Source organism: Lonchura striata, chromosome 8 (genome assembly GCF_046129695.1).
Source record: "Lonchura striata isolate bLonStr1 chromosome 8, bLonStr1.mat, whole genome shotgun sequence".
In the NCBI taxonomy this organism is placed as follows: Eukaryota; Metazoa; Chordata; class Aves; order Passeriformes; family Estrildidae; genus Lonchura; species Lonchura striata.
This window is the reverse complement of record NC_134610.1, coordinates 37,883,818-37,906,552: the sequence shown is the minus strand read 5'-3', so window position 1 is coordinate 37,906,552 and position 22,735 is coordinate 37,883,818. Positions and strand designations below refer to the sequence as shown.

The 22,735-nt window shown below is 44.5% G+C and overlaps 1 protein-coding gene across 8 annotated transcripts in view; it reads right to left on the bottom strand.

Annotated features, from left to right (window-relative positions):
* AGAP1 (ArfGAP with GTPase domain, ankyrin repeat and PH domain 1) overlaps window positions 1-22,735 on the bottom strand; it is a 307,939-nt gene that overhangs the window by 84,352 nt on the left and 200,852 nt on the right. For 6 of the 8 annotated variants that reach the window (XM_077785210.1, XM_077785208.1, XM_021536091.3 and 3 more), the window contains one exon: window positions 13,564-13,725. The exons of the other annotated variants lie outside the window; for them this stretch is intronic. In XM_077785210.1, the coding sequence (XP_077641336.1) occupies window positions 13,564-13,725 (162 nt within the window). The remainder of the gene's footprint in view (window positions 1-13,563; window positions 13,726-22,735) is intronic. 8 annotated transcript variants of the gene reach the window in all.

Here is a 22,735-nt window from a genome sequence, read left to right as displayed (position 1 = left end):
CTGGAAAATGTCTTCTCCCCCAAAATGGAATTCCCTCGTGTTTCAGCCCATGCCTGCTGCTGCTGCAGCCTCCAGGAGTGAGCCAGAGACGCCCACACTCTGTCCCAGCTCCCCCTGCCCTCCATTCCTCCCCAGTCCCATTATGAATTCCTTCAGGTGGAAGGGAGAGCTGACACAGCCACATCACGGAATTATTTAGCTTGGAAGGGATCTTAAACACCAAGTCCTGCCATGGGACACCTTTCTCTATCCCAGTTTGCTCCAAGCCCTGTCCAGCCTGGCCTTGGACACTTCCAGGGCTGTGGCAGCACTGTGTAAGGATGTGCAGTATCTCACTCCATTTCCAAAAGCAGCAAGTAAAACTTGGTGACCAAACATCCTCGAGTTATGCAGAGATAGGACATAAAAACCCCACCCCTCTGCTCTTCACATGGTGATTTTTCTCTACAGGTGCAGGACACATGGATTAAGACAGAGACTGTTCTGCTTGTGCAAGTCTAGCCCTCATTGGCGGGAATTTACCAAACAAAACAAAAAACCCAATGCAGCTTTTACTCCACAAGGCGAGTGTCATGTCTGCCTCCCTCCAAGATCCATTTTGCAATTATGGTCATGAGAGAAATTCCTTTCAAGTATGACAAACTGAGGTAGAAGAAAGGAGGGGTGGAACAGAAGAAACACTTTGTCTACAACTACAACCCAGAGTCAAGAGACAGAACATTAAATGAAATCCAATCCTCAGAAGAGTCTCAAGAGCTGTGCTGTTGTACTGGGCTTTATTTGCTGTTTGAAACAATTTCATATCCTCTCCCAGTGTTACAAATATTTTGTAAAAGGTAACAATTCCCACTTCCTATCTTTTCTATTATTTTGCTATTTGGAAGCTGCATATGCTCAACAAATAGATCTCAAAGACAACTCCAGTTGTGCCCCCTAAGGACTTGGTGAGTCCTCCTGGATTTGAACAGGGTGGAAAATTAACAGAATCATCACTGAATTGTGGGACTGGAAGTGACCCAATAGATCATCCCATCCCACCCCCTGCCATGGGCAGGGACACCTCCCACTAGCCCAGATTGCTCCAAGCCCCGTCCAACCTGGTTTTGGGCACTTCCAGGGATCCGGGGGCAGCCACAGCTGCTCTGGGCACCCTGTGCCAGGGCCTGCCCACCCTCCTAGGGAACAATTCCTTCCCAATATCCCATCCATCCCTGTCCTCTGGCAATGGAAGACATTCCTGGTGTCCTGTCCCTCCATGCCTTGTCCCCAGTCCCTCTCCAGCTCTCCTGAAGCCCTTTAGGGCCTGGGAGGGGCTCTGAGCTCTCCCTGGAGCCTTCTCTTCCCCAGATGAGCAGTCCAAACTCTGAGCTGTCCGAAACTCAATCCAAACCCAGACTGTGCTTCCTGGTGCCCCAAGAACAGAAAAACAACTACTTTGGATCCCGAATTCCCAAGCACCCCCACCAAACCTGTCCGAGATATGACTCCTTCAGCACCTGCAGCAGCGGTGCAGGAGATGCCAGCACAGGAACCAAGGAGGCCAAGGAAAGAGGGACAATAAGCCAGGATGAGCACCCCAGGCCAGGGTAAAGGAGCTGGGAGTGGAAAAAGCAGGAAAAGAAGCAACATGTGAGGTACGGGAATAGCACAGCACAAAGGCTGGGACACAAAAGTCCAAGAGCGGAGCTTCGTCGTTGGCCCACGGTTCCTATTCTCTCTGTCACACACACAACCCTCTCTCCTGTGCAACCATCTGCAGCGGAACCAAGGATATTCTGACCCCTTCTATCCCCGTGTCTTTTGATTTATTTCATATTTTTGTCAAATCACCTATTTACAAAAACTTGAAACAAACTCAACAGGTGACGCTATTCTCCACAGACCAAAGTCGAGCTTGATCTGGTTTACATTTTTCTTGCATCTTCTTGTTAAAATTTTCCAACAGGCTTTCAAAGTGAAATTAGACTTTTTTGTCAAGCCCAGCTCCCCAACACGGTCTTATTCTCAAGTGGCTGGAGATTGATTAATTTGGGTTTTTGATTTGCCGAAGTGACAAGAAGTCAGACGTTACAAAAGCGGGAGCGGTGAATGGGATCAATTAAAGAGCAGAAGCAGCAACACAATTAATAGCACCGGGTTCAAGAGCAGAAAGAAAGCGCTGATGACGAAAACAACAGCAACAGCTCTGCCTGCAGCAGGAATCTTTGCTGCGACCCAAGGAAGGCTGAATCCAAAGAGGGTGTTTCAGAACTTTCACTATGCCATTAGTGCTGCAATGAAATAAGGCAAAGATGTCGGTAGCTGGTGGACTGAATAATAAAAAAATAGCTGGACACTTTCATCTTCCACACATGTGTTTTAAATAAAGGTGAGAAAAGCAATCCTTTTATTTAAACAGGGGAAGCAAGAGAGTATAACTATTACTATACAAATCTGTAGTTTGTATTTCAGACCCATTTCCCTTAGCTGAGATTTTTCTGGCTGTGAAATCCACTGCTCTCCAGCTTCCCTTTACAGCTATTACCATAATTGTTCTATCAAGTTCTTTATCTTCCTCCTCTGCCTCAGACTGAAGCGAAAGAAATGCTGCAATCGCACAGCGCAGATGTACAGGACTGACATTAAAATCCTGTCAGAACTGCAGCTTGAAACAAGTCTGTGGATGTAATAAACACCTGGGACTGGGGAGAAGGGGTGGCACGAGACTCCAGCTTCCAGGATGAAAATAAAAGGCAAATATTTGTCAGGTACAGAGAGCTCACACCTTTGGAGGTGCATTGCTGAGCTGACCTCAGCTCGGACACTCAAGCTATGGAGGGCTCAAGTTCACCTGCTGCACTGAAGGAAATTAAAGGGAGCTCGGAGCAGAACTGGGGCGTGGACATCAAAGAGCCTCGGGAGCCTTCCCTTCCCACAGCATCTCCCATTTTTGCAGCCTTGTGCCCAGAGCCTGCAAATCTCAAAGCTGTCCTGTCAACCTCAGGAAGCCCCACTGAACGACTCCTTTTCTCTCAGAGCAACTTCAATTAATCAAGGAAAACAAAGCTTCCTTCTAGGCAGCAGAAGAGGTGTCTCCCTGCTTTTGGAGGGTCTGGCTCTTCCTGTGTGGCAGCACCTCCAGACCCCAGGGCATGAGTGTCCCTTGCACTTTGTGACAAGGGAGGGACATCGTCCACAGCCTTGGGAGAGACAAGCAGCCTCAAGATGCTCAGGAACAGATATTGGAAGGCTTCAGTTGATTTTGGAAAGACCCTCATTACCATCTCCCTTATCTAAAGGGAAGACATCACCTCTAGCTCATTCCCTACCAATGCACAATGTTGGGCCATCATAAAGGAAGCATGAGAGCAGAAATGCAACAATAGAGCTTAAAAATCCCCACAAAAGTACATTTTCCCTCCTAAGGAGCAACACATTACAGTGCTGGCAAAACAGCATCCTGCTCCCTGGAACTTGAAGGATGGCTAGGAAGAAAAGAAGCTCCCTTTCAAAGGAAGCTCCTCGTTTCCAGGAGGAATTCATCAGCTCCCACAAGGAGAGGATACAACTATTCTTACACAACTCTCTCCTGTGCTGCCAGGATAGAGACAAGCAAAGCAAAGACTGTGTTTTAGAGGACCTGCAACCTCAGAATATGAACTGGGGATGAGATCCTAATCTTCCTTCTTCCACGCATCTTGCCTGCAGCAGGTTTAGGTCAGGGGCAGGGATGATACAAACTCCTCCCTGAGCGAGCAGGGTTTGTTAATTTATCTCATCCCGGTCACACAGACACATCCCTGCACTCCCCCCCTCTGCTCTAGATGTGAACGTGCCCTGTGGAAAGATCAAGCCTGACAAGTTGTTTGAACACATAAGGACAACAAACCAGGAAAGAGAAGCTACAGGATGCCACCACATCCCAAGGCAAAGCAACTTTGTGGCTCCTGCTGAACAGACCTGCAGTTGAGACGTACAGGAAACATCCCTAATTCTTCTGGCAGAACCTTTTCACTGGGCAGCATCAGCCTGTGAGCCCTACATGGTGTCACCCTGAATTGCTGCCAAGTGGGTGTGCGATGCTGTGGGTGGTGGTTTCCCCCGGCCATCAGCTGTGATGTGCAACAGGGAGGGGGAAAGCAGCACAGAAGGCAGAAATTCTGGGCTTTCACCGCAGGTAACTTGCTCATTTCAGGGAATTTGCTCCCTCCTCACGAGGGAGAAAGGAGATGGATGGTCCTTTTGAAGACACACCTCAGGGCAGAAGCTCCTGGTTCAATTCCAGGTCATGTGTTGGTCTGTCAGGGCCAGTCTGGATGGGGCTCGGAGCAGCCTGTCCAAGTGGGAAGCTGGACAGGATGGTCTCTAGGGCCCTTCCAACCCATTCTGTGATTCTATTTTTCATGCTGCAACTGGTTTCTATCTCCTCCTTCTGAAGCCAGGTAGATCGTCAGGTGCCTCAAGAACAGCTGCCAACTGCAGCACCCTGGATGTGGCAAATCCACCAGGACCAGCCCCAGGATTGGTGATGTGGGAACAAACAGACCCTTGGAGCACAGGAAAAGAACACGTTTTGGGTGAACAAGCTCCATCATGGTCAGGCACGTACAAGTGTGTGACAAATTCTACTTTAGATCAAAATGAGATGCATACTAAATTCACCTTAATTACACAGAGGGGGGCAGAGCTCCACCCTGAATCTAACCATCAGCACTGTCTTCTCATTGCATAAAAAAAATCCTCATTTAACAACATTTTGCTTTGAAATAGAGCCTTCAGGTCAGCAGGCACTTGGAAAATAATGAATCCATGGCTTACTGAATCACTTCCTACTAAAATATTTACCTTGTGTTTCAAGATAGGCAAAGTAAGACAGAGAGGAAGAACTGACTCTCTTCAAAGGATGCTCAGAGCCAGAAAGATGTCTCGTCTCTACTCCTGTACTTTAACCTTCTGTCTGTATAACCTGTGGATAACTTCAAGCTTCAAACCCACTCTGTGGTAATTGAGAAGAGGTTAGGAAACTCTCCACTGTCAGTCCAGGAGACTTCAGTGACAAGCCCTAATATCAATGTTTTGGAGGGGGGAAAAAAAATCAAGAGACTTTCACTATTAACATTTTCCAATTAAAGCTGAATAATTGCTGTATAGCAAATTGGCTGTTAATTGCATCATGCTAGGCAGGAAAAAGCTAAGGCTTTCCTGGTAATGTATGCCATGAGCAGACTGTCAGAAAGGAAGAGAAATAATGGCAGCAACACATAGACTGCTCTTAATCAAAGGCAAAATCAAACATTTTCCTATCGCAGACACCCAGAGCTGAAAAGCAAAGCTCTTAAAACACAAAGCTCTGTCTTTCAGAGGTGTTGGGTGGTGTAACTGCCATCGACAAACTTTTTTTTTTTTTTTTGTAACTTCCAATTTTAATCAAGCCCTCTTTCTATCTCTTGGATAAATAAGGCAGGGCCCCCAGTGCACTGGATACTCCTGATGCCCCTGGGTGGCACAGCCTGGCTGTGTGAAGGGATGAAATCAACTGTGACAAAGGAAGCTGCAGGAAGGGAAGCTCTGAGCTCCAGCTGGCCCCCAAGAACCCCCAGGCTGTGGCACAGAGGCTTCTTTCACTCCCTGAGCCACGTGTGCTGTGAGGTGGCTTTAAAGTGTTGGATTCCATAGGTAAGGAATACACAACATCCCTAAAAACCCACTCTGGGAGCTGGGCTGGGGAGAAACCTGGCCCGTCAGCAGCCACGCTTGAGGAGGCAACTGCTCTGCTCTTAATTGGAACAGAATTTTCATTAAGCCCTAGAAAGGATAAAAGCACTGAGTGTATTTCTTGCACCCTCTTCCTCCAGACCCTACAAAACAAAGCACCTCACTCCTGGCTGCACATTAAACAATAATGTAACATTAAGCATTAAACAAGAATGTAACTATTACAAGCATCTATTGGAACTTCTGAAGTCTGGATGTGTAAAAAAGAAATCCTCCAATCAGGAATTGCTCCCATGGGACACGAACATTTTGCTTTCTCAAGTTTGCATTTAAACCTTTACAAAACTTAGATTTAGGATTTATGTTATTAGATAAAGTTAGCTTATTCACAGTAAGATAAAACAATTAAGAAAATAGAAAAGCTTACTGATTTGGGAAGCTTATTTATTTCCCTCCTCAAGTTTTCCTTATAAAACCCTTAAATAAAGAATTCACTGGGCTAATAAAACTTGTAAGCCACACTACTTGAATCAAAGAGTTTATAAAATGTCACATTCTGCTCTTGCAGTACTATGTCTTTCCTCTATGTTTACTTTACTTGACAGTGTCTCTCGATTTATAATGTTGTCTGCAAACATGATTTGATTTTCAAAGTCCATAACCTCCTGCAGGATATTGTGTGAATCCAGCTCATGCATTTAATTCCTTGCAATTACTGCAAACATTTCAAATTAAAGCAACCTTAAACTGCAAACATGCAAAATAAAAACCTTTCAAATTTACACTCTTCTAAATACAAATGAGATTACAGGACAGCCTCCCTGACAAAGAATTCCCGTTGTCCACAAGTGTGATTATCTCCAGTATTATACCTTACATGAAAATGTTTTTATGTAATAATTCAAAATAATGGTTCTAATACAAAACCAGAGAAGAGTTTTGTATTTTGCAGACTTCTAAGATCTGTATCTGTCAAATGTCAAATGTCTGTGCTACACAGAACCATGCTGCGTATCCAGCTTCCTTCCTGGAGAAGCTCTGACTTTTGGAAAGTGTTTCTTGGACCGCAGCTGGAAGAGCTGATGAAGACAACATTCACTCTCCTCATTGTTCTGTCCCATTAAGGCCCAAACACCAAGAATAAAAGTAAAGTGCTTTGGCTTGAGGGCTTTTCCCTCTTTTTTTTCTCCTGAGTGGGAATAACAGAGAAGGTGTGACAACCGAGCCCAGCTACAGGCAGAAAAAGCACAGATTTACTGAATACTTCCAGACAATCAAATCAGATTAATCAGCATCAGTAACCAGAAATAAATCACCTTTTCCCTCTGTTACAAAGAACATGCTACTTGCATTGTTACTTCAGTGTAAATCCTAAGCCAAACTAAAGGCAAAATCTGTATTTAAACATCCATAAGTAAATACTGGGAAAACCCAGAGCTTTATAATTCAGTCAAGAAGTTAATTTAGTGCCATGAACAATTTACTGACAGACATTTGGCACTCCAGGCTGTGAGCAACATTAAGATCAGCATCAGGTTGCCAACGTCAAATTACCTAAGGATGCAAACTCATGTTTCTTGGAATCAAGAGCAGGATTTAACTGCTGAATCAACAATTCTTTGTGTTTTAATCAGGGGGAGAGCAGAAAGAAGAAGACCCTCAAGAAGAAAAGCAGATGAAGAACTGCAAAAACGTAGCTCAGGATTTAAGCAGCAGCACTGGATAAATAGAGGAACAGCTGAAACTCAGCCAAGCTGCGCAGAAATGCCCGAAGTCCTCCCTAAACCAACATCATGGCAGAGTTTAAACCTCAGAGGGCTCTTGGTGCCACCAGAGACACAAAGTAAAGAGCTGCTTTCAGATCTTTCATTCTCTGATGTCACTTCTCTGCTGGACACAAGGCCCAGGGGCAGCAGATGGCAACAGCTCATCTCCAGTTTGGTGGTCACTGAGCTGCCACCCATGGCCTGGATGGGCAGGAGAAAGGCACAGACTCACAGCATAATTTAGGTTGAAAAAGCCCTCTGAGACCCTTGGGTCCAACCCCTAACCCAGCGCATATTCCTAAGTGCCACACAATTTTTAACACTTCCAGGGATGGTGGCCCCAAGGTTTCCCATCAAGCCGAGATCTCCCATGGTTTGCAGAACAGGAGGGGTAAGAACTGGGTCCTGCTGCTTCCAGAGGCTAACACATTCCCAAAATGCCCAGGCAGACAGCACCAGCTGGATTAATGCTCCAAGCCCCTCTTCAGAGCACTTATTTATCACCATTGCCCTCCAGGCCTTCCATTACTTTGGGGAACCACAGGTTGCAAGACCTCATCATCCCCTGCCTGAATTAAATCCAGTTTGAAACCTCAAGTCCTGCAGGATCAGCAAATCCAAAAAATTACCAGTTTCCTAGGACACTGCTACACAGAGAGTTTTAATATTTCTGGTTGACAGGGCTATTTCATGTAAGAGCTTGTGAAGAATGTCAGGCAAATTTAAATACTGGAAGTTTCTCAGTACACAACCTCATGCTGAAAGGGGATGGCTTTCCACAAATTGTTAGAAAGTAGTGCTTTATAACCCACATTTCCTCAAGGTATGCTGAGAAACCAAAGGAAATAATAACTTGTTGCTAGCAGAGTTTACTCTGCTGAGCTGCAATAGTTTCCCTCTGGAAGTATTTTGCCAAAAGCAATCTGTGAATCACAAAAAGATATGAAAAGTAGAAGAATGTTCCCTTTCTTGTCCTAGGTAAGATAATGTAAACTATGTGCACATATTATGCATGGTGAATTTTATTGTATTAAGTAGTAAGAATTACAGAAAATCCCAGAGTATCTCTAAAGTAGCTAGGAAAAAAAAAAAAAAACAACCAAACAAAAGGGACAAAATAAATTTGTATTTGCTTTTTGGTCCCAATTTCCATATTTAAAAAGGAGGAAAAAGCTCTTTTGACCTAAACCATCTGTATACACTGACCAAAAACAATTCTGAAATCCTATAAATCTATTTGAAATTGTATCATTGATCCTGGTCAAGAACTTGCCTATGGAATTCCAACAGCTCTAAATGGTATTTTCTGATGTCAGATGCAGGTTGAACCATTTCCTTTCCCAAGGCAGAGCAGAAGGTTCCATCATTTAATCATTCCCAGCACTTAGGAACAGACAAGTAAGGCAAGTTGCAAGGTCTGCATTAATATCAACACTCCAGCGACCTCTCACACCCCATGGCACAGTGAGAACTCAATTTTACATTAATAAACCCTAACACCAAACTGTTAGAAACTCAGAAGACACCAGGTATTACAACTTCCATAAATTACAGCCGAGCTCAAATGGCCCGTACAAGCAATTGTACAGTGATAAAGCCTAAGTGGATGATATTTAAACAGATATTTGATTTACAGCAGAATCTTACATCGTGCTGGAATTCAAATGACAATTTACAAGTCCAGAGACCAGAAAGCCCCGTCCCATGCAAAGTCCTGTTTGCAGTGCTCTGTCAGAAGAGCTGAATGCTGAATCCTTCCTTCTGATGGTCTCAGGGCACAGAAGCCAAACGATAAAACAGGACATTTAAAAAGAGAATGACCAAGCTGCTGCTTCATCCCCAGGTAGGAAATGACATCCTTGGTCTTCTCAGAGTGATGGCTCACAAATCTCACTTCTGTAAGGCAGCTGCCTGTAGTTCCTGGCACCACAAAAACTTCTGCTGGAGAACTGGGGGTCTGTCTGTCAGGTTCCTCAGAGATGCACAAACTGTGAAGACTGGAGAGCAGACAGACCCACCTCTCTAACGGTATCAGCACCACTAAAATCATGGAATTGGAAAAACCCTCCAAGACCACTGAGTCCAAACCGTCACTGTCCCCAGTCCAGAGCACTGAGTGCCATGTCCAGGACATCCTTGGACATCTCCAGGGATGGGCACTCCAAAAGCTCCCTGGGCTGCTCATTCCAAGCCCTGAGCACCCTTTCCATGGGGAAATTCCTGCTGCTGTCCACCCTGGGCCTGCCCTGACCCAGCCTGAGGCCGTTCCCTCTCCTCCTGTCCCTGTTCCCTGGAGCAGATCCCGACCCCCCTGGCTGTCCCCTCCTGGCAGGAAAACTTCCTCACTGCAAGGGGGGTCAGGCACTGGCACAGGGAAAGGGTGCAGTCATCATCCCTGGAAGTGTGCAAAAAAATGTTTGGATTTGGCACTTAGGAACAGAATTAGTGGTCGGCTTGGCAGTGCTGGGTTAAGGGTTGGACTTGATGGTATTTGAGGGCTTTTCCAACTGTAAAAATGTTGTGATTTTATGAAAATAACAGCTGGATTTACAGAGGAGGAATTGTGGGATGCACAATCCAGAACAGAACTTTAACACCCAAACAGGTCACAAATGGCTCCCCTGAGACCAGGAACCCTCCTGTTCCCCAGCAATGAGCAACTAGAGATAATTCTGGGTGATAAAAGAAGGAAAAAAAAAAAAAGCAAAACATCAAGGAGGAGATTTATCAGAGGAAAAAACATCACAGGCTTCCAGTGGGATCCAGGAAAACCTCTGGGCCAATAGCTGGAGCAGCAGTAATTGTTTCAAATCTATCAATAAAGCTGAGCTGCTTCTTCATTGACTGCAAACACCAATTTCTTTCATGGAGGATTATAAGTTGATGTTCATGGTCTCTCTACCACCATTAGGGTGATAAACAGTTGAAACTACATCAGGATCTGACACGCAGATCAATTCTGGGTCCATAAAGAATCTACACAAGAGGTTCCTGGACAGGGATTTACTGCCCCCAGTTTTTATTCTCTCTCGCTGCTAAAATTACTTCTGTCAAGCACTTACAAGAGTACGGAGGAAAAGGGAAAAAAAAAAAAAAAAGGAGGAAAAAAGGCAAAAAGAATTAATTTTTCATGTGCTGCTGGAACGGCCTTTTGAAATTTCGGGAGTTTTTAAGGCAAATATGTTCCTGCATTGGAAATGATGCTGAACAGCAGGTGGGACTGAGCTAAATAGTGAGCCAGCAGCACGAGCTGCTCACTATCCAGCACGCAGCAATTTGAAACACCAAACTAAGCTGTCGAGATTTTCTCCCAGGGCAGGCACAAGCTTCATGTTACCAGCGCCAAATTATATTAGACATTTAATTTTAAACCTCAGGTACTTAAATGTAAAACCTTACAACAGTAATAGTCATAAAGCAGTGGGGCATTCCATTTCAGAGAATGGATTTTTCTATTTTTCCCCTTTAATTTAACCAGCACCTCCTGTTTTGTGGCTCTGCCCACTACAAAGTAATTTATCTAATTAGGAGATGTTCACAGCTGCTTGAAAGACAGAAGCCCCAGGAAACCAAAGGTCTGGTTTGGAAGACTTTGAAAAGTTCTCTGGAGCCACACAAAGTATTAATTTAATGTGAAAAAAAGGTGCAAAGAAAAATTGAATCCCAATATGTTATTTTGTCTACAATAAAACCACGTGACAATAAGCAGGCATATTCTCCAGTACATTGGCATTTGAATTCCAAAAGATGCTTAGCTTCTTGCCATACCTGCTGCTTTCACAGTATTAGCTTTTTATGACTAAAATTCAAAAATCTTTTAATGGAGAAAAAAACCCCAGAAATTAAAAAGGGTTTTTCATGCGTCAACTTGCCAACATAAAGGACACATCTCTGTGCTTACCCAAAGATGATACACTCAGAGCAATCAATTATTCTTGAGGTTTTGTAAGAGTTTTAGTGCAATACTTCTGAGTCTGCTGACCCTTAGTTGCCTAAAACTCGTTTTTAATCCAATTTTCCCTCCGTATTTATAAAAAACAACACCTCAACATTTAAAAAAAATTAGAACCTCTGCAAGAAATTTTTCAAGGTAGGCTTCTTCACAAGTATCCACCAGTCGCCTGCAATTTCAAAATAAGTATTTCATAGATAATTCTGGCTGTTGTCTCTTTTGAGCCAGAACTAATCCCATATGAATGTCAAGTCAGAAAAAGGTACTGCACATATGGGAGACTGCAGAGCTGGGGTAGGAGAAAAGTTTCCCTTCACCAGGAATTGTAAACTAGCTTGGGATCAGCAGCAGGAGCAAAAGGCAAGTCGGGCAAATCCAAGCATTTTGAAGCCAAGGGGATGGCAAAAGCAGGAATTCAGGGGATATTTCTATTTTTTAGGATTCTATTTCCATGCCTCTTGTAGCAGTTCACTGAATTTTGAAGGTTTTTCCTCCCCTGCAGCCTCATTTGGGACATCTGGCATGGGGATGGCACCTGCTCACCTGCCTGCAGGTGTGTCAAGGTGCACAGGACTGCAGCCTAGAGCTCTTGCTTTCCTCCTACAGCCAGCACTCAACATTCTTCATCTTACCTTAGAAAAGCTACAGGATAAAAGGCACAAAAAAGCCCAAACTTTGGTCTAACCTCTCAGAAGTGAGGTGGAGTTGGGGTGCGTTAAAATGACAAAGTAGCTCACATGAAGGAGGCTGAAAATACGTGATTTTAAGTGAGAAATCAGCTCAGCATCCAGGCAGGGTAATGCTGCCTCCCCTAAAAACTTAACCAGGAGTGGGTGAGCTGGGTGGACACAGAAGAGGACAGGGTTGAAGCATTTATTTCACTGTGCTGCTTCACAACCCTGCCTTCCTGCATGGCTCACTCAGAAAATTCTTAGGCAACATCTGGACCATTTAAATGCAAATTCTCCTGAAGGTGCTGCCCCCATGTTTGCAGCTCCAGAAAACAGTCTGTGCTTTGCTAAGTATGAATTTGATAGTTAATGCCACTCTGAAACATGATGATCAAGATTTTAAACCCTCTGTTCTCCTAAGTTGGCACTAAAAACCCAGAGGTGCTCTCAGGGCTATACTCAGATTCAGAACTTCTACAGATACAGAGATATATGTGGGACAAGTGAAATAGTTCCCATATTCCCCTAACTGCTCCCATTTTAGGGGCAGCCATTAGAAACAGCATTCCTCCCCTTTCTCCTGACCTATTCATCCTGGTCTGGTAGCAAATATCACATCTACCCTTTAAAAACAATTATTGCTACAATCTAATAATCCCAAAACACCACCAGGAATAGTGCCTGCTCCTTTTAATGCTCTTAAATGCTCCACAGAGGAAACACTAAGACTGTGCCAGGAGTGTGCAGGCAATGGAGCAAGAGCACGGCAGAGAAAGGACACACTGCGGAGAAGATCTAGAGGGTCATTTACTGCTAATATCCATCACACAGGGCAAGGAATGTGAGTATCAAGCAAACAACACACATTCTGTGGCTGCTCCATCCCTGGGAGTGTCCAGAGTCAGGCTGGATGGGGCTTGGAGCAACCTGGAATAGTGGAAGGTGTCCCTGCCCATGGCAGGGGAAGATGGGCTTGAAGGTCCCTTCCAACCCAGGCCATTCTGGGTCATTGATTACATGCCTGAAATCAAAATTAAGCAGTATTGCAACTACAGTAGCTCTTCATGTTGAAAAAACAGTCACAGAATTCTTTCAGGCTGCTCCAAGTCCCATCCAGCCTGGTTTTGGACACTTCCAGGGCAAGCCTCTGCAGGGACTCAGCATCCTCTCAAGGAAGGATTTCTCCCTAATATCTAAGCTAAACTTCCTCTTTTTTCAGTTTAAAGCCATTCCCCCCTGCCCTGTCACTCCGTGCTCAAATAAAAAAAAATAATGTTAAAAGTTAATCCATCCCCTTTTTTCTAATTCCAATTTTTCCCTCAGACGCTGCAAGCTCAGCACCCAACACCACAATGGGGTGGGCACCGTTTCATTTCTTTTTTTTTTTTTTTTTTTTTTCTCCTTTCAAAAAAAACCAAGAGCACCAAACTCCCCGTTCAGCCCAAGGCACGTGAGCCCCCCAAAGCTGCAGGTTTCTTACCACTGCTAATGCCAGAGTTGGCAATGACTGTGGCCTCGCTCCACTGATCTGCACTGGAGACCGAGTAGGAGCGCTGGTGCAAACCGTCCGGGCGGCTGTTGAAGGACACCAGACTGATCCCACTGGCCATCTGAGACACAGATGTGCTAGCAGTCACGTTCCCTAGGCACAAACGGAAAACAAAGCGTGTCAATAGAGAGCACAAAAGGGGTTTCGCATCGGGATGGATGGGGGGAGTCTTAATGAGCAGAAATAGGGGGCACTTCACTCACACAACGACCCTCCCTGAAGCTGATGGTCCCCCAGACCGGCTCAAATACAGCTAAGAAGACAAAAAAGCCTAATTTTTCATAGTATCACCTCATTCTGTTCATTCACCTTCTGAGAAACACGATCTTCCACCACTCTGCTACCAGGCACACTCTCTTGAGCTTCTCTGCTTGTTAGACTGCACACAGAAAATCAATTTATTCCTAAAAGCCACTGTTTATACAACTGAGCCAACTCCAAGAGTTTAAAACAATCCACCTGGAAATAATACCTGACACAGGTATGTCCCCAAAGAACACACTCTTGGGGAGCAAAGGACTGCCAGCACTGAGAGACCAAGGGTGAAAAAAAACCTTCTTGGACATTTAATCTTAAAACATCGTGACACAAAGCAGACATTGGACCGACTGCAAGTATCATTCCTGGGGCTGGTCCCAGGAATGTGACACAGAAGGGGACACACAAAGAACAGCCTTTACCCAGTAAACACTTCTGCATTTTCATGACCACTGAGGCCTAGGATATTAAAATGCTGGAACTGTGTGCAAGCGGGAGTGACAGGGACAGGTTTCTCACCATAAAACAGGACAAGTGGGATCTGGTTGAATACATTTCAGAGTAAAAACAATTAAAACCTTTCCAGAAACTCAGGTTTCTGATGGTTTTGCTTGCAACTTGCTATGGGCCAAAACGTGCTCCGCAGTTTTGGGTTCTGAGCACATTTTACTTCATTCCTAGCAATGGGCCTTGCATGTCATAAAACCACAAAGAATTTACAGTGCCAGTTTCATTCCTCATGTCAGGCTCTCTAAAGGTGCCCCACAGGTCCTCTATGGACTGAAGAACACTCTTAAAAAACACATGCAAAGGGAAAGGAGCAGATGCAGTATTATAACGTGCTCTCACACTTTGCATTTCCATTGCACCTTCTACTGATGAGTTCAGAAAAATTAATGAATTAATTTTCAATGCTCCTGTGAGGTTGTTAATTATCTGCTATCATTTCCCCCATTTTTCAGAGGTTAAATGACCCAGGGCCACAAAGGAAGATTGTGGCAGACTTGAAAATAAAACCCAGATCTCCTGACTCCCAGTTCTATCATTATGTCTTTTCCCAGAGCAGCCTTTGGGAAGACAGCAGAGCTTAGTGAACTACTTTGTGTTTATTAGAGTTGGCATAATTGTCCCTTTCTCTCCTCCCCTTTCCCAAGACAAAATCTCCTCTTTAGTCCTTAACACAGATCCATCACAGTATCTGTGTCTTCAATGTACTGACTCAGCCCTGAAGAACTTCTCAAGCCTGGCAATCCTTGCTTTGCAGACATGAAATATACACAGAAAAACTCATTTGTTTCATATTGCAAAGCCTAAGGTGGGTTTTGGAACCATGTTGAGACCTCCCAAGGCATGACTCTACAGTGCAGAGGACTAAATTGCAACTCAGTATTTTAAAACCACAAGAGAAAATGAAAACATGAGCTGACAAAAGTTGTATTTTGCGCTGCCTTAAATCTCTCCTTCCAAATCAGCTTCTGTGATGCTCACTTTGAAATCCCCTTTTCTTCTGCTTTTCACAATCCAGAAAAATGATGAATGTTAATAAATTGTTTCGATGATCCACCAAATTAAAGGGAATGGCTGATGTGAGTGACAAGAGTTTGAGACCAAGTGGGGTCTACAAACTTGAGATTTAGGCCAACATAGACACAACACAAGCAGTGATATTTTTATGCTGACATTTCTACCTAGTCCACAAGCCTCTGAACACAAGCATCCCATCACCTTCTAACCATGATGCAAAACCAGCACCTTGAGAAGAGAACATCAGGATTTCTGTGTCATCATGTCAGCACCAAAAGCTCTTCTCTCACCTTCATGCCACCTGAGGAAACTCCAGCCCCAGGCTGGGACATGAACCTGTTGAGAAGTGACTTGTTCTAGGAACCAAAGAAGAATTTTTCTTCCACTGCACCTCTCTCAAAGGCACAGGCTGCAAGCACAAAACAGGTGCCAAGTGCATTCATGTGACACTTCACTGAACTGTGATTAATCCAGCCCAGCTCCCTCTTTCCTACTGCCATAGCCTGGTAACCTTTATCCTGCAACCTTTTTGATAATATTTATTCAGGATTAAATCCCACTTCGTCCAGGTGCTGCAAGGTGTGTCTTTTCATGACATATCAGCCCATCAAGCCAGCAACCATGAGAAAACAGAGTGCCTTTCCTTTCCTGTTCCCCTCCTCGGTATGCTCAACTCTAGCAAAAACTTGTTACTCAGAACCTTATTTAAAAATAATTATTTCCCAATTCAGTGCAAATTTTACCACTTCTCAGTCCAACTGCAGGATATGAATCCCACACCAGATGCTAATGCTGCTGCCACTCCAAAACAAGGACTGCTGCTCTTGCCAGAGCTTCTCCAGCACAGTCCCACAGTTCATCTACAATGGGCAAACCCCAAACCAGACCAGCAAAAGTCCTTCAATTCTCCTCAGGGATAAAGCCTCAACAGCAGGAACCACCTCAGCCTTTCACAGGCAAGCAGGAGACAGCGAGGAAGAGGAGGCCAACAGTACTCAGTGGAAATGCTGAAGATGTCCCTACCCATGGCAGGGGGGAGTGGAGCAGATGAGAGTTAAGGGTCCTTCCAACCCAAACCATTCCGTGGTTCCCTGATCCATGGAAAGCAAAGCCTGTATGTTGGCTTAGACACACAAAGCCTTTATGTCCTGCACCTCTTGTCCCCCCAGCCACAGCCAGATTCCCATCTTCACATCTACCCAAGCTCCTGCTACCTGGCCCATGCCGGAGCTGTGAAAGAGTTGCCTCTTCAAATGCATCCTGCATGCATCAGCTGGTTGCTTAAGTTGATTAGCAGGGGGCAGTTAAATTACTATGCTAATCCATGTATTCTCAGCACTGTTTCCTTGATATGGATATGTGTATATGCTTACTGGGAAGCCTTGATTAGTTCAAGCTTCAATGTGTCAAAGGCTCCAGATTCTTTCCAAAGAATAATTTTAGCTGTACTCACATCCCTAAAGTGTGGGAGCTGATTTGAAAAGGTACTTACCTCTACCATATGCTATTTTTCTTTAAACAATTTGCATTTCAAAGGGAATATGGCATTTATATTTGAATGAATATCAGTATGTTGCCAGAACTTGTCTCAAATGAGCAAAAAAAAAAAAGATGCTGGTCTCCTATTGAACAAAAATGTTTTCATCTACCAAAGGAGCATCAAAGAAAGAGTTCCTCTTTCTAGCTCTAGACAGCTTTATTAAAACTATCTTTTCTGATGTTATAAAACACCCCGTTACGGCCGCGCTTACAAAACGTTCAAACAATTAAGCCCCACAAAACCCGTCCAAATTAAGATTCAAGGTAATTTCCAGGTTTGGCCACTACTCAGCAGACGAGCCCCTAAGAAAAGTAAGCGTGCTCACATTAAATCCCATTTAAATACCCATCTATTCAGTGTAAAACGCTGCAAAGAGCATGAGGAATTAAGCCAAGGAGTGTGGAGAAGCTGAGGGAAACACACACGGGGGCAGAAGGAGAACAAGGGAGTCACTCTGGCTCCTCACACACAGCCCTTCAGATTTCCAAAACAACGGAGCAGAGATGCAAGCCTTAGAAATGAAATTAAAATAACCAGGATTCATACAAACACAGGACTGGACAAGATGTGAACAGTGTGTATCTAGTAGGTAAAAGCCAAAAGGTAAAGGGTCTATTGTAAAATGGTATTAAAATATCCAATTAAGGTTAATATAAATGCTGGCTTACATATATGCAGTGACTTGTCCAATAAAAAATAAACCATTCACGGTTTTGGTCGTGTTTGCTCCTGTAATGGAACAGTATGAGAGCATCATGTCTGCAATCCCTCTTTTGCTGGTTTTTAACTTAATAATCCTGTGAATCATCACAGGTTAGTGGAACAGACACATCAGTTCAAGGCTTTACCAACTACACCAACCACTAATTACAAATGCAGAACAAATACAATTCACAAGCAGACCCTGAGAAGTGAGATACAAGTGACACAAACAATACTAGGCACAAATGATTTCCATTCTCTGCTGCAGACACATCTGTGATTTCCTCCAAACAAGTCAGCCAGCAGAAGTTACATTCACAAGTGTAACTAATACACTCCTGGATTTATGAGAAGAGCAGTCAGAGCAGGAGTTGTGAAGCAGAACTGTATTTTTCCATGAAGCAGCAGTGTATGAGACTCACAGGGGGCTGCACAGAAAGACTGAATCAGATAAACTGCAGCCCTACTGCTCTGCTTTCACCATGTTTCATTTGTGCCAAGCTCCTCATGCTCATGACGAATTTCTCTTCCAAAAAAAAAAGAAAAAAAGAAGGAAATAAACCTCTTAAGGCCAGAGGGCTGCGCTCACCAGCTGTTAGAACTAATGAAAAATACATTAGACTTGTGGGTCAGGAAATCCTGACTCTTGATATCAGAGGGTTAATTGTTTCAAATCATGTTGGGTCAATTTGTGTTGCAGGAATTCTGCCTATTCTTGAAATGCCCTCTAATTCAGCACCAGGCACTGTCAAGTAGACTGGCTGTGGATGCCCCTTCTAAACCCACACCCACAGAACTGCTCCCTCAAGGGTCTTCAGGGTGGAAAGGGAGAAGCTGCAAAAAGATGGGAAGCATTCCCTTCCCACCCTCAGCTCTGCATCATGCTCAGAATGAATTCCCAGAGTTGTGCAGAAACCTATCCAGTGGTCAAACCTTTCCTGGAAGTGTCTGACCATCCCAGCTGTGCTTCCTGCCTCTCCTTCACCTACAGATATGAACCTTGGGACCAGGAACATTTGGGGATGGCTCTCCTGGCTTCCATTAGTTTGCTGCCTCAGCATCCATTTTTTCCAGGTGCATCCTGTGCCCACTCTGGAGATCGTGTGCTGCACTGAAATATGGAGAAACAGCTACTTACAGCTCCTTGCCTCTCCCACTGAGGAGTGTTCCAAGCTGGGAAGGGAGGCATTGCCCAGCTGTCTGGCCACGTTCTGTGGGACCTGAAGAGCTCTAAATTTCACAGCTGGGTAATTCAGGGGGGTAAAATTCCCTCAAGTATTGCCATGGATTCTGTTCCACCCCAATGGCAATGTGCAAGGAGCACAAGGTCCTCGCCCCAGCTTTATCAGGCACCTGAAATTACCTAAGGTTCCTCACACATAAAACAGGAATGAGGGAGGGGCAGGGCTGGAAACTGATGAACCTTCAGGTCCCTTCCAACCCAAACCATTGTGGCTCTGTGACAAAAATCTTTCCACTGGTTCCAGTGCTGCAACTCTCCCACAGCATGCTGAGCATCACTTTCAACATTGCAGCAGTAAACTTGCTTGTGAGTTTAACTTTGTTTTAAGACTTCTTTCTTCCAGAAGCATTTGCTTACTGAACAAAATTCCTAAGGACAAGCAGCTATTCCTAGAGGAAGCCCTTCCATCTCCATCCCCGCTGAACTGGGCTCGATCAGCAGCGCACAGACTGAGCGGGGTCAATACTAATGAACAAACAAGGCAGTGCCAAGAAATATCCTGGCAGTGAAGGACGTGGTGCTGGGAGTATAACGAGGGAAGCTATTATTTTCAGAGCATGCCAAAGCAACACAGCAAGTGTGGAGGAAAATTAAGTCATCAGAGGAGACATCTCTTCTAAAAGAAAGTTAAACCCAAGATCTTCACCACGGGCTTCTGCTCGAGATCCCCGACTATTTATTTATTCTGCTGGGATCAAAGCCTGCTTTCCTTTCCTGGGAGGCAGATTATTATTATTTTTCCGTAGTTTTAACAAGTAACAGTAATAAATAAGACATGCTTGGCTTTCTGGGCAAGTCCTAGTTGAGGCTACCTGCTTGTTCAGGGACTGCAGCTTTAAGACCCAGAGGTGAGTATTTTGCTGCCAAAAACTCTGCTTTGTGTTGCTCTTATTTGGCTGTGAATCCCGACAGGAGACATGGATTTAACTTTGTGAAAAATAACAGCAGAGCTCCAAATCATTCCGAGGTAGGTACAGCAGAGCATGTGCAGGCCCCTGAGGCAAAGGATGTAAAATGCTGCCTAATCCCTTCAGCTGTCTGTGGAAATTATTAATAATGGAATTGGAGACGGGGTGGCAGGTCCTACCTGCGCGCTGGATGCCGACTGCTGAGATGCACTGGGCTAACTTTGGGAGCTTCCCACGAGCTCCAGCCCTCCCCAGACCCTGCCAGAGCCTCCTGGGGTGGGGAGGGACCACTGCTGGCATTCACCGCCTCTTCAGGAAACAGAACAAAGAAACTTTATTTTTGCAAAAGAGACAATAGATATGAATGCGAGATGACTTTTTTCCTTTTTTTTTTTTCCCCCCCTCTTTTTAATAGCTATTGCCACTGTAACAGCAGCTAAGTGAATGCATGTCTGCAGTGTGAGCAGTTTTGATAAACAGCCTCTGCGGGCCACACAACGGGGATAATGTATCCTTAAGTACTGCCAATGAGCTGCCATTCTGCACAGCCAATTACTTCTGTGCGTCTGTCACTCAAAGGAAAAATGACTGAGCCCATTAGATCAAACCTTTGTCACCGTTCCTAATGCACTCTTAGGCCTCATTAATCTGAGGGAGCAGCAACACAGCCGCCGGTGCCTCATTGCCTCCCCCACAACAGGCCCACGTGAATCTTCTCATCTCTCCCCCAAGTGCACCACGTTAATCAAGCTCTCCTTATTACCCCGGTCCCTGTCACGGCGGAGAGCGCTCTCTCTCTTAAATGCTCTCATTATGGTCCATCTTTAGAGCCGGCTGAGTGGAAAAAAAAAAAAAAAATTAAAAAAAAAATAGAGGGGGAAAAAAAAACCAAACCTGAGCCAGAGAGAAAGAGAAGAGGAAAAAGCAAGTCCGATCACATTAATATTCATGACAATAATTAGTATTCTAGGTCACTGAATATTCATGCTATTAGTTTGGTTTTTTATGGGTTTGCTGGATGTCCTGATTGCTGGAGTGTGGAGGAAAACAGCATGGTTGGGACTTTAGATGTCAACGGCAGTTCAATACTCCAAACACATTTGTGAATTTTTTTTTTTTCCTCTCCCCGGTTTGGTCAATCAGCTTCAACCCTCCCGATGGCTTTAATATCTTAAAATCACTGGGGGGAAAAGCACAGACAACCCTGCAAAGGTCTGAACATCCAAGTTCGTGCTGCACCGTGTGACCGTCAAGACACTGGGATTTCATCGGGTGGACAAGGCAGATCTGGGATTTTATCCAGGACATGGCGCCACGGAGGCATGAAAATCATCCAGAGGGAAACAGGCACTGACTGCAGGCTCCAGTCACCTGCCTGAAGCTCCACGACACATTCCTACCCTTTACCCACCTCATCAGCATTAGGGGTTTGCCCACCTTGAGAAAGGATCCTCAGACAGCTCATTTTATCTTTTTTTTTCCCCCCTGAAGAGAAAAATCTCAGCAAACTCATTTTTCTCAATATTTAACTAACACAGTTATTTTATCAAATATTTATTTCATTATTGCTAATTTGCTAATATGTGCCCTGCTCCTTTTCTCCTATTATTAAGGGATTTAGGGTACTAACAGCGGAACTTTGGGTTTCTCTAGCTCTGGAAAGGGCAAATCCTAGTCCAAAGGAACTGGAGAAAATGACCTTGAGTCATCCCTCTAGTGGGATGAAAGAGAAATCTCAGATGCACTTGAAATTGGGTTTTTTTCCTTTGAAACAAGCAAACTGCCAACTTCTCCTTCCCGTCACCGCAGCTGTATATCACTGAACCAACAGCAAAGCCACCCAGATGGAAAATTGACTGGGGTGATGAATAACAAAAGTAAGTCCCAAACTTGCATTTGTGACCTGTGGCAAAGGCGTAAAACGCGTGCTGGAGTTGACGTGCGGGAAGCGTTTCGCACAGAGTCTCCTCACGTTAGTGACAGATAACTCCCAGCAACCACACCAGGTCACCCTCAGTCACCTCCAAGCAGGGAATTCAGAGCAGATTCCAGAATTTAGGGCTCAGTTCAGCATTTATTTTCAAAGGCACCCAAGATCCACAGGCTTTGGAAAAACTGCCCATGCTTCTGAGTTCTTGGCTAGATAAACGTTTTTACTCATGACCGACCTGATCGTAACATCTGAATCCTCACAGTGACCCCCCAGTTAAAAAGGATTATCACACGATCTACAAAAAACACCAAGGATCTGATAGATGATCACAATTAATAATGGACATGAGCCTCACAGTGATAAGAACGTGGAGCTGCCATTCCTGCAGCATCTGAAATGTCACAAGCAGTTAGCAGATAACAACCCTCAGCACACTTAACGATGGCTCTGGAACTAACACATTTGGGATACTTCACATACTGTACAGTCACCATTTTAAGGAAATTTAATAGCACCAAATTATTTAAATGAAGTGTTAATCAGGAAACAATTTATCTCTACACCATAAGCTATTTTTAGTCGTGAACTTTCTACATCAGTGACTCTTGCTACAGCTCAGGCTTTGGGTTGTTTGGAGAGGAGAAGAAAGAAATGACTCCTGGGAGAGATTTCAGGAATAAGTTCACCTTCAGGTCAAGCAGCTCAAATCCAACCCAATTCAGGAGTGAATGAAACCTGGACCCACTCCTGGCTCCAAAGCCAAGCTGAGCCAGCTCCTAAAGGGCAGAGAGACTGGCCAGTGGGATGGACAGGACTGTGGCATGGACAGGACTCTGGCCCTGCTCCCAGCTCTTAGAGAAAGCTGGAACTGAGCAAGTCCAAGAATTACCCTTTCCTGAAGGACTTCCAACTGAGCTGCATCAACAGAATGATGCTTAGTGCCATGTAAATTTAATTTAAATTTCAGTTACTTCAGCATTGTTTGACAGCTTGGA